Source organism: Sparus aurata, chromosome 15 (assembly GCF_900880675.1).
Source record: "Sparus aurata chromosome 15, fSpaAur1.1, whole genome shotgun sequence".
Taxonomy (NCBI): Eukaryota; Metazoa; Chordata; class Actinopteri; order Spariformes; family Sparidae; genus Sparus; species Sparus aurata.
The window spans coordinates 27,836,638-27,849,460 of NC_044201.1; the positions used below are offsets into that span (position 1 = coordinate 27,836,638).

General features: G+C 41.4%; 1 protein-coding gene across 1 annotated transcript; it reads left to right on the top strand.

Moving 5' to 3' along the window:
• Positions 1-471: 471 nt before the first annotated feature.
• Positions 472-12,166, top strand: LOC115596134 (gap junction alpha-5 protein-like). The gene is made up of 7 exons (XM_030440945.1): positions 472-864; positions 4,821-4,965; positions 6,650-6,814; positions 7,112-7,399; positions 8,152-8,217; positions 8,318-8,466; positions 10,479-12,166. The coding sequence occupies exons 2-7, from the start codon at positions 4,897-4,899 to the stop codon at positions 10,963-10,965; spliced, it is 1,224 nt and encodes a 407-aa protein (XP_030296805.1). The 5' UTR covers positions 472-864; positions 4,821-4,896; the 3' UTR covers positions 10,966-12,166.
• The last annotated feature ends 657 nt before the right edge of the window (positions 12,167-12,823 follow it).

Below are 12,823 nucleotides of genomic sequence, written 5' to 3' on the forward strand. Positions count from 1 at the left end.
CTGCAGCCGAGCAGATGAACATGTGCTCGCACATTTGTCAGGCTAACCTAGCAGCAAGGCGATGGCAAAAAAAAACCCCAAAACAAATTGCTCACTGACGTCTTCTGGAAATATTTGTCATATTTCTGCAGAAACACAGATGAAACTGTGTGTGTGGATGGATTTATAAACTACTGTTGATTTAAAAAGTAACTTTCCACTCAGGCGCAGCAGTAAAATGGCCAAACAGAAGGACAAAGAGAGACATATAGAGAAGAATGGACTGGGAGCTGAACCATTGTGTCCAAATACAATATCTGACTTCCTTTAGATGCCAGACACCACAAACACACACAAGCACATACTTAAGAGTTGAATAGCAGGCAGCCAAGCCCCAAGACCACTTCCTCAACTGTAGATGTAGACGATGGAGGGAGGGAGGAAGGAGGAGGAGGAGGAGGAGGAGGAGGTGGCAGCTGGTACAAACTTCAGTCCCACATCAACTTCAGTTCAGTCCTCAGGACACAAACTGCTCTCGTCTGTCTCTCGCTGACAACTCAACTGATCGAACTCGACTTAGACTCTGTTTGAACATTTGCTCTTCTGTCTGTCTGACTCTCTGCTCAGAGCCTGAAATTCAGATTTAAAAACTTTAGTCCGAGTATAACACAGATACTTTAAACAACTGGAAGACATCTGGACATCTTCTGCAGCTGGCTGCTGAGGATCGGCGGCGGGGGGAAGAAGTGCCGTGCTCAAAGGCGCTTAAACAGCACCTGCTGAGGAGGAAGAGGAAGAGGAAGAGGAGGCGAGCGGCCACTTTGCCGGCTTTATCAAGATTTTCTCACTCCAGCTGTGATCTCCTGCTTCTGCATCAGAAATCAGGTAAAGTGTGTGTTTGTGTCCGTCAGGTGGATTCTGTAACACAACTTCATGTCTACAAAATCAGACTTTCATTTTGTATTTTCAGCTAAAGGTCAGGATCATAATTTGATCACTTTCACAGTTCAAATTCCTCCGAGACCAACAGCAGGGAAACTTACAAATACTGTAGTAAAGAACAAATCTGAGATTCATGCACCTTTGTACTTTCTCCCCCACTGCATTTAAGTATCTGACAGCTTTAGCGACTCGTTCCATCACAATCTTTCATACCAGTGAAAACATGTATTTAAATGTTTGTGATAAATGGAAGGTTTACGTGTTCCTTTATGGGTTCTTAAGATAAAGAAACTATTTTAAATCCTCTTGGATCAGCTGCAAAATGCACCGTTGCAAAGCTGGAAACAGGATATCAACTTTTTGTGGATGCACAGGAACAAGGGAACAACTTACTGCAGCAACAAGTACTTTTACTTTCTATAGTCGATGTAAATGTGGTTGATAATAATTAAGTTTTGTTTTTAATGCAAGACTTGTACAGTGTGGTATTTGTTCTTTAGGTTGATTCTTGGACAAACAATAAAAAAAGGTTAAACAAAGTCAACTTTCCTCAATTCATCCTCAGCACTCCGCCATGAAAAATGGTTTTTATTTCATTATTCATCCAACTCTGATAAGTCAGAATCAGACCTGCTGACAGACATTAATACCAACTATATTGTTTCTACATAATATTATAATAATATTAATAATTTTAACGCTCAATTCTCAGAGTCATAACACTAAAGAATACGATGATATGAAGCGTTTTTAATGCTTTAATTTTCCTGTTAAAAAGATTGTTTTCTAAAGTGCATCTTCACATTCAGTTTCCAGCCTCTCTATGTGATGAGGAAATAAACAAATAACTCAAAAAACAAACTTTTAGTATCACATTGTATGGATGTCAGGATTTAGCGTAACAAAAACGGGCCGGTTTATAAAACAGTTTAAAAACTCAGATCCAAGTTTGTAGTAAAAGGTGGAAACTTCTGATTTATTTATTGGTTTTATTTATGAATTGACTTCCCTGCTTTTAATTAATGTCTCACATTTTTTTCCTTACCATTTCTTATCAAGATGACCTATTAATACTAAAGTCATAAAGAAAGATTCATATCGAATCCAAAACATCCTCAGGTCTGAGTGATGTCAACGGTCATTCATTTATTACTGTAAACCAGCAGAGAGGAGTGTGTGTGTGTGTGTGTGTGTGTGTGTGTGTGTGTGTTATCAGGACAGGATGCAGAACAATACTGAGTGCTGGATAATGGGCGCATACACACAGACATGCATGCAAAGGTCAGGCGAAAGTCTATACAAGGAAGTAATATTGTTATTAATGATGGTGGGAGCACTTATGAAAGACATAAATACACACACACACACACACACACACACACACACACACACACACACTGGGGTCACTTTTGGGGAGATTACATTGACTTATATTCATTTCCTAGAGACTTATCCTAACCCTCACCTCGACCACTGACCCAAAACTCAGCTTTTTATTCATTCGGGGTCTCGGCTTTTGTCCGCGGTGTCGCCAGCCCTCCTGATTAACTTCAGTCTAAAATGACGGTGGCCTAAGTCATACACACACACACACACACACACACACACACACACACACACGCACACACGGTTTGTTCAAAGCCTCTGGGTTTAGCAAAAACAGGAAGGGAGGGATATTTAAGGGACATTTGAACAAATGGAAGAGACCGATTGAGACTGACCGATGTGGGTTTATCTCTTTTCCCTGCAGACGGATTTCTTTCTTATCTTGTTACGATTTGTATAATGAAGCACCTGAAAGAGACTTAATAAGAATGCTATCTATCTATCTATCTATCTATCTATCTATCCATCTATCTATCTATCTATCTATCTATCTGTCTATCTATCTATCTATCTATCTATCTATCTATCTATCAAGAGCAAGGAGAGTTGAGAGTTGTGCCTAGTTTCACCTAAATCTGCAGATATTGGTCAAGATCCTGCTCAGAAGTTAAAACTGAACGATTCCTTATGTTTGTTTCAGTCACAACACTTTGCTTTTGCTCTGTTTGGGTTTACAGACATCAACCACTTGGTTAGGTTTAAGAAAACATCATGGTTTTTAAAAAAAAATGCCCAGTCTTGATGCCACAAAAACAGATTTGTCCAATACTAGCATCCGGTGGTGTGACAAATGTTGAGATGACTGGGCCGCAAATTCTGTACCGTAATTGTCCCCCCAAAAAAGACTAAATTAAGCAGTTTCTTGCAATAAAAAATAGCTTTTCTGTGCCAAATATTCGATGTTGCATATCAAAGTTTCCCTGATCAAAACTTAAACAATTATCTGTCCCTGACATCTTTAAAAGGTCTGCATATCTTAAACTTGAGTAATATTCCTTTATGTCATGAATACCAAACATGAACATCACTGTCTACGTACCGATCAGATTACTGTGAAACTTAGCGAGCCAGAACACAACAGAAAAAATGTTATGTTGTTTTTCTATATTGTTTATATGTTGAACACCCTGTTGGAACTGCTTTAAACTCCCTTGTTAAGCAGTCTACAGTTAAAAAAAACAGTAGTAGTACACGCTACATACATAAACATACTTATTCATATCCACAGTGACAGAGGGACGGAGGCAGACTGTGTGTTTACAGTCGACGTGGAGTTTTTCCTTCCCCAGAGACTCACGGAGGGGAGTGTGGGAACCGAGAGTGAAGCTAAACTAAGACATGGGCACAGACATTTTTATTAATGGGGTCGAGGGCCTGGTGGGGAAAAGGGTCACGGAGGTCAAGATAATACAAGACAACACACACAAAACATAATCCCACACCAAGCAGTCATGTCACAGTAACAAGCAGCACAAACTGTACACACTGCTGCACTTCCATCCACCAAACTTCATGCACATTTTAAAGAAATACGTCGTAAATTAAGGAACGAAAACTGAAATAAATGTGAGTTTCAATTAGAATATTCATCACACATCTCATCCTAATCCTTCGTATGTGCACCCCTCATATACATAACTGTACATGCACATACATGTGAATATAACTTAAAGAAGGTTCAGAGTTATGTTTGAATATGACTCACTTACATTCCATCAAACAGATTTAATATAACAGGTTAACAGTTGATTTATGTTTAATGGTGACAGGTTGTTCCGCTTTTCCTCTGCTGTTTTTATTCTGAGTTTTGTTGAAAGGCATTCTGGGAATGTTTGGGAAATATAACCAACTGAGACAGAAGAGAAAGTGGACGCACCAAAAATAAATCTTGTTTTACACGAAATAAATCCCCAAAAACAGAATATGTCTAAATTAAATTACTTGTAACAGTGATATTTTTAATTTTGAGGTTTGAGTTTCCATTTTCTGCTACTTTATACTTCCACTCCTCTATATTTTGGAGGAAAATACTTTATTTTTATTCTCCATATTGTTGATTGCTTAAGTTACTAGTTACTTTGCAGATTACAGTGTCAGAGCCAAAGTAGCACATTTTTAATCAGAAAAATGATTAATATCAAATCCAATAATCTGCCATGATGATAATTGACACATATCATACAGTAAACATACATGTATATATGTGTATATACTTTACTTGTACATTTAATATCAGATACTTTAAGTATTTTTACTTTTACTCAGGTATAACTTTTTGCATTAATTGTGACACTTTACATTAAACTTATGTAATAGAATTAGAAGAATAAGTTACATGTAATTAAAGTGCTTGAAGTCGGTATTAGAGTCCATCGATTAACTTCATACATGCAGCTTTTTCAAAATCTTTTGTCTAAATAAACCTTGAATGAGATCACGAGAAGCCTAAACTCAACAGATGACCCCTGACCCCGCTGCAGACGTTACACCTGCGTGTCCTCTCTGTTCCTCAGGTGAATCGTGAACCTCACAGAGCTAAAAGACAATCGCTGGACGAGCTGAAAGATCTGCGCTGAGCTGTAATCAGTCATGGCAGACTGGAGCCTGCTGGGAAACTTCCTGGAGGAAGTACAGGAGCACTCCACCTCAGTTGGCAAGGTATGTCACACAAACACACTCACGCATGTACAAACTGGGGAGCACACACAGCGTGCCAGCCAGAGCGGCACCGGTCCGACTTCCTGCACACATTGCTGGAAGAAGATAAACAGACATAAACACGCCGCGTTTGTTTGCATTGAACAGCCGCTGAGGAAATCATCGTGTAATTCCTTAAAGGTGGTAAATATCTGAACTGAGGCTGGAGGTAATGTGTCGTATTTATTTAATAAAACTCTACAACAAGGCTGTCAAAGGTCTGATTCGGCTGACTGGATGTTTCTAGCTAAAAAAAAGTTAAATAAAATGTGATTTAATTTACTTTTGTGAGTTCAGAGGCTTTTAAAATAGCATTCAAATCATTGTTCTTCATAATTGGAGCATAGCGAGCAGGGTGACAGGAAGGCAGTCAGCTAAGGGAACTTGGTGCCATTTAGCTTAACAATACAACACAACACAACACAACACAACACAACACTGTACAATTGCCGTTTGCTTCTGGCTCGTGGCCAGCCTGCTCAAAAAAAGAGCAGAACAGGAGGAACAGACATTATACAAGTGAACCAAGTGAATAAAGTGAACCACGCTCTGTTGGATCACAGCACAAATCTCTAACGTTAGTAGTTAATATTCCTGCAAAACCAAAGATACGTCGAGGACTGACATTTGTACCAAAAGTAACGTATCTTGTTCATGTTAAACGCTACACATAATAATTTCAGCTGTTTTTCTGACAACCAAAGCCGGTTATTTTTTATGTTTTTGAGTCCTGGGGATATTTCCAGTCGTCTTATTTTTGTAGTGACCAAAACAGGAAGGCTGTTTTAAGCCAGAGCATGACGTTCTCCTAACTCTAATCAAGTGGCATTCCTGCCAAAACCTTATGACGAGAGAGAAATAGAAAAAGAGAAAAAAAACAAAGAATATGTGTGCTTTTGCAGCAACAGCTCAGTTGGCAGAACATGCGACCCATGTAGAGGTTTTGTCCTCGCTGCCTTGCGGTCCTTCGCTGCATCCTCCTCTCTCTTATCCCATACCAGCCACCTCTCAAGCTGTCCTGTCAATAAAACTATGAAAAGGCCAAAAACAAACTACATCTCCATCAGGTGGACTCACTTCCCACACTCTCCCAGTGGCTGTAGGCGACCACCAGCCTCAGCTCAGAGACTGGAATATAAAATCAACACTAGACACAGTAAGATACACAATGAACAACTGTTATCTGATAACTTGATACCTCGCATACCTTTGCAGCAGCAATCGTCTCTAATCGTCTGTATTTAATAAACAAGGGAGAACCATTGTTTAATTAACAAAACCTAAGCCAACAACAAACTCCAGGTCGTACTTTGCAGAGTCACACGAACCACTGATGGAGCACACGAAGCACAATAAATGTGATCTCATTAATCTCAAAATAAACTAAATTAACATCTAACTGTCTCTAATAAAACATAATTTTGTCCTGAAATCATACTCGAGAGTCCCTGAATCATTTCTCATCGTGCATTTATTTACTTTAATTTAAACTTTATTATCCCCGCAGTAGATCATCTTCCTGCAGATCTACACCCCTCGTTTTATTACAAAAACTCCTCCTTACTTCATTGTTTCCCCACATTATCTACTATATGTCCATAGTGTTGTTTCTGAGGGTTTGATTCCTTGTCGTTTTGCTCCACAGGTGTGGCTGACCATCCTGTTTATCTTCCGTATCCTGGTGCTCGGGACTGCAGCCGAGTCATCGTGGGGAGACGAACAGGAAGATTTCGACTGCGACACTGAACAACCCGGCTGCGAGAACGTTTGTTACGACCGAGCCTTCCCCATCGCACACATACGATACTGGGTAATATATGCAGCATATTAGCTTCTTTACTTGCAGCCATTGTTCTCATTTCATTTCAGAACCGAAGATTAACTTTATTTCTCAACAACATCACTCCTGGATAAGATATTTTATCCCTCGGGAAGTTCTCCAACGTGAAAACACGACTGAATCAAGTTTTAACTCTTACGAAGTGATTTTACCACAAAACTGGCTGCACTGAAAGACAAATCCTCATACTGTCACCATACAAATCTGTTGGTATAACCCTTTAATTATGTGCGTCACTAACCTCTAATTCACCTGATCTCCTCCCAGGTGCTCCAGATCGTGTTCGTGTCCACGCCCAGTCTGATCTACATGGGTCACGCCATGCACATCGTCCGCAGAGACGAGAAGAGGAGGAGCAGAGAGGAGGAGGGAGGAGAGGGTGGAGGGACAGAGGACGACCCGGGAGGAGGTGATGGAGGAGAAGGAGAGAAGCGGGGTAGGAAAGGAGAGAAGGAGGAAGTGAAGGAGAAGGGTCTGTCAGCAGGTCGAGTGCGTCTGAGAGGAGCGCTGCTGCAGACCTACATACTGAGTATCCTGATACGGACCATCATGGAGGTAAAATCTATCATTGTAGCTGCTTTTAAGCCTCTTTTAGCCGAATGTTTTGGTGTTGTTCCACATCTATTGTGTGGTTTGGTCTCAGCGCCTTGTTCTGCCTACAAGTTTACCAAAAAAATGCATCAACACGGCTCTGAATTGGTTTTTGTAACAGAGTAGATTTACGTTGTCGTATCATCACCTTTACACCGCCAACCTAACATTAAAGTGGGTTTACAGGTCTTTGGGAGAATTACTGCACATGTGTCCTTTGTGGCTGCATGTAATCTGCCTCCAGTGATGTCACTCAGCTGCTAAGTTGCATTGTGGGTAATGTAGGCTCCAGCATTTTAAAAGCAGTCCACAGGGGTAGCATTGCACCCTTTGGCACCTTTGGACTCACGTTAGTGTAATTTTTTAAATTCCAAACATACCTCTTCCCTTTCTTAACGTGGCGCCTACATAACCCACAATGCAACTTATCTGTGTGACATCACTGTTTGCAGTGCAGTGTGTGCAGTTTAGCGGTAACTAGCAGACTGCAACATCCGCTGCCTCACCCTCCCTACGGGAGATATTCAGGATGTGAATACGCCATCGTAGGGGAGAGTGAGACGAGGTGTGTTTAGTTGGTTCAAATCTGCAACCACAGTGCTAGACTCCATCTGACACATTCGACCTTCAACCAAAACATCTGAGTGCTTCTTCCACCACTGTGTGATACTCACAGTAAATGACAGCAGCTGACTTGTGATTGGACGTCCACACAGGTGGTGTTTCTGTGCCTCCAGTACTTCCTGTATGGAGTCTTCCTCAATCCTCTGTACGTCTGCAAGGTAAAACAAGAACTGCATCTTATTTTTTAATCATTTCGACATATAAGACATGACATTAAGTCCTACATATTCGTATTCTTGCTCTCTCGCTGTCTCTCAGGCGTGGCCGTGTCCACATCCAGTGAACTGTTACGTCTCCAGGCCAACAGAGAAAAACGTCTTCATAGTGTTCATGCTGGCTGTGTCGGCTGTCTCTCTGGCCCTCAGTGTGCTCGAACTGCATCACCTGGCCTGGAGACACTGCTGCAGGTACGAACTGTGTGTGTGTGTGTGTGTGTGTGTGTGTGTGTTATTCTTGAACACACTCATGATAGTCTGAAGAAGCATAACGGTGACTGAAGCCTTTGATCAGACCGCACTGACCCAACATCACTGCAGGTGAATTCCAAATCTGCAACGTCTGGTCACACATTCAAGCACAAACAACTTGTTTGTACTGAACCTAAAAACCAATGCAGGCTGGATCTGATTAGCTGAATCTAAAGAGGAACACAAAACCGAATGTGGGACAAACCAGGATGAAGTTCAAGGAAAACACGAGGTGCAAACCAGAAGAACTGGCAAAGAGTAAGAGGCTTGAATACAGAGAGACTAATTAACACATGAAACGCAGGAGAACAGGAAAAAACAGGCAGAAAAACACGAGGAAAGGAAGTGACTCTACGAGGAGGAAAACCTACAAAATAAAACAGGAAATAACAACTTACAACCCGACATTATGGCACTTTTATCTGAGAGCTTTGTTGAAATAAATAAAAACCAGAAGCTGCTTTTAAAATGGATGAAATCAATCTTTACACGAGGGGGAGCTCCACCGATTTTACACGTCGTTAGAGGGTCTATTCAGCCTGTGAGAGAGATTCTTTAATGAAGTCCGAGAAGATAAACCTGTTGATGTTATCAGGGTCCTCTCGATTAGGTTTGAAGACCTAACAGAAATCCCTGTGTTGCAGACTTGGGATGCCCCGGCGCTGTGCATCAATTTTACCATTGTTTTTATATAAAGTGGCAACAGACAACATTCCCCCTGGTGTTTTCCAACCAGGACTATCGTTGGTGCCACCGTTGCCAAGACAGCTGGATCGTTTACGTTGTAGGAGGGTAAAAACCTGAGTTTATTCAGTCATCAGTCAGTCATTCTGAATCTCAGCTACAAATGGATGTTAAGCTTCTTCATGGTGTCATGATTCCAGATCCATGACATCGTGAGATCAACATTTGCTTCATAAGGAAACGTTGCAGAACAAAATGTGTCTACTGTTAGTCTGAACTGTTCATTGTGGTTCCTCCAATGTTAAGAAGGTACAATACTAAACAGCTGGATCCCATAATAGGTGATAGAAGATGCAGTAAGCTGCTGTGTGATCTAAGTGTGAGAGAAAGTGGCCAATTAAAGGAAGGAAAGAAAATACATTTTTCCAACTATTTTGATTATCAACTACATGTTTCAGTACTTTTTAGAGCAAAAATGTCAAACAGCTTCTTAAAATATGTAAAGTCAACATTTTAGGTCTAATGTCTAATGATTTGTGTCACCTTGAACAAATACAGACGCATATTGTGATGTGTTAAGGTTATCAAAAGAGGTCTTAAATGCAGATCTCTGAGGCAGGTGGGTTGAAAACTAGAAGCTAGCTTTAATATCCAAATAGCAGAATCCACAATCAAAAGGTCGGCAACAAAACAGGAGCAACTTACATACTTAAATACTTAAATACACAGGAATTATTAACTTATCAAACACAGGTGTACAGAGAAAACAGACAAAGACAGGAAGTGGAAAGTAAAACTTGATACTTGGGGATAAAATATCAACTAAAAACCAAAACCACGACATGATTATGACTTTTTTGGGGGCTTTTCTTTTTTTAAATATGATGAAAATAATGTCAATGACAATGCCCTTGTGGTGTTGTGGGATTGAAAGGTAGGGATGTGTGTGCGCGCCGTGTGGTGTATGAATCCTTTTTGTTTTAGTCCTGTAGAGAATCTCTTCAGGCCTTCAGTGATTCAGCATTTCAGGAGTTACACATAAAAGGCCAAACTGTGCGAGAAAAACCGCCCGCAGGCCTGAAATGTGACTTCCCACTTTTTCTGGGAATGAATGGCCGACTTCAGTAGTTTTGAAGTGTAAATCAGACAAGTCATTGTTTCACATGCTCTCACTTGGGCACATGGTTCAGTTTAAAACATCATGTTTACTAATCGTATTCTTGCTGGTGACATTTTAACGTTAATGTGTCTGAACCTCTTCGCTGCAGGCGGTACTTCAACAGAAGGAAGGCCGTCACTCCCGTTAACGCCCCGCTGGCCCGACAGCTCTCTCTGACTCCTCCACCGCCGTCGACGCCGCCTCCAGACTTCAACCAGTGTGTGATTGGCTCCACGCACTTCCTGCCCCTCCCTTTCCCCAACCACCGCCTGGCCAACCAACAAAACTCAGAGAACATGGCCACAGAGAAGCACAAAATGGCCGCCGCCGTGGAGGAGGTGAATCTCCTCAAGATGAGCTGCTACCCGCCCGGATGGCAGGAGACTAGTAACAATGAGGGCCAAGATGGCGGATACCTGATGACCGACACTAACTGCTTCAGCCCTGGCGGCAGGGAGATCAGCTGCCCTCGGATCCAACATGGCGACTCCGACCGGCTGTTGCTTTGCCCGAACGTCTGTCAGAAGGACAATCGAAGACTCAGCAAAACCAGCAGAACGAGCAGCCGAACGAGAGCAGACGACCTCGCTGTTTAGAGAGAAAGCACAAACATACGGAGGCCCCAACTCAAGCACAAACTACATAAACATATTTTATATATATTACACATATAGCTTTCAATTTAACAGAGCGTTGGGGTTGCTGGGAACTTTTTGACCCAACGAGCCACCAAAGCTCAACCTGAGGACTGAGCCTGAACTCACTGATTTATTCGCTTTAACGAACAGGTGTTGCTGTTAAATTCTTGAAGTGGCATCATCTGAACTTTGTTATTATCACTTGGCACCAGTGAACAATTATGTTTATCCTTTTACTGCATAGTCTAAGTTGCTCTGGGCTTGTTTGAGTGCCTGTTGAAGCCCCACTGAATGCAGACTCTGTTTCATCAGATGTGAATGTAGATGTTTTCGTCTTTATACCAGCATATTTTTTACTGTTTTTTTTAACTTTCTAAAAGCTTCTTTTTATGTCTCTAAATCCGAAATTGTGTTTCTGTGACATTGTAGTCACTTTGGCTTGAGGTTCTGCTGCACTGTGTGAACCCTAAATTCCACCAGATGTGTGTACGGTCCGTCTCCGCTCAGCCATGGAAAGCAGTCTGGACCTTTCTGTATACACAAGGCTTCTATTTCAGCCGGTGATTCAGTCGAATTCAGCACAGAGCAGACAGGAAGTCACACACCGAAACAACGACATAACATCCTGATCCTTTTCAAAATAAAGCCCTCCGCATTGACAGCAGCACAAAGCCTTTCCACAACGTACACGCATCCAGTGGGATTCCTGGGTTACAGTAACTTCACATGATGGCCACAAACACATCAACTACACCCACTACAGTCTCTACTATCATTTTTAATTGTTGGATATTTCCTCTATTGTTTATATTTATGTTGCAGTTCAAGAATGTGAATGCTTCAAATGTTTAAAAAGCTGTGCAGATAAATCGATGCGAGCCCTGCTGGAGTCTGTACACTGGAGTTCATGCAGCCATTATCCGTTTGTACATCCTTGATTCGTTTCCTTGCGTCCTTCCCACACGAGATGCGAGCAGAGAAGGCGAGGAAGAGACGAGGCAACAAAATGAGCCGTGTCACAGCTGCTTCGTCTGTTCGTTGTTTTGTTATATCGCACTGCTGTATTTTACTCTGTCAGATGAGCAGAGCAGTTTAAACGACAACTATTTACTTGTGACATGATTAAAAAGGTGAAATGTCAGTAAAGAACGCAATTTGTTGCTGTGGCCACGCCTGTTTTGTGTCTTCTGGTGCCGAAAAGGAAAAAAACAGTGCATCAACACTCCTAAAAGCATTTTAGGAATCGAGACAACCTTCAAAATGGCGCACTTGTTGATCGATTTTCCTGTCACAGGCTGGACGGAGGAGTAAGGAAACGGGAAGGCTACAACAGCTCTTCCTCTTTCGCAGCAACTCAATCACCAAAATAAATGTTGTAAAGTTTCATTTCAGCAAACAAACGATATGTTGAAACTTTATGTTTCTATGATAACGTTGTGCTTTAAGGTTTGTTTGGGTTTAGCCACGAAAAATCACTTGGTTCTGTTGTCACTTACACGGCTGTAAACTGTCTCAACTTCCTGTCAAAAACATCCAGCGGTTTCACACTAACAATGATCAAGATTCCCTCACAGCAGATATTTGACTTTTAATTGTGAGGAAAATACAGAATAAGATGAGTTAGATAATAAAAATGAACCCTGAACTCTGAAACTGGAGCAGATGAATGGAATCCAGCCATCATTCATTGTATTTGCACAGATGCTTTTCTTATTGCTAGCATAAACAGACGCTGTACGGATTCGGCCCAATCAGTTGTTATTATAACGTGCAGTCTGAGAAATTAGCTTAAAGATCACCGACCTGCCTCTGAGCT

What these genes read in the sequence shown, in the direction of transcription:
- LOC115596134 (XM_030440945.1), top strand. Translation starts at nt 4,897, where the DNA reads ATGGCAGACTGGAGCCTGCTGGGAAACTTCCTGGAGGAAGTACAGGAG. An exon ending in TGATACGGACCATCATGGAG is followed by an intron (nt 7,400 to 8,151) that starts GTAAAATCTATC and finishes ACGTCCACACAG; the next exon opens with GTGGTGTTTCTGTGCCTCCA. An exon ending in ATCCTCTGTACGTCTGCAAG is followed by an intron (nt 8,218 to 8,317) that starts GTAAAACAAGAA and finishes GCTGTCTCTCAG; the next exon opens with GCGTGGCCGTGTCCACATCC.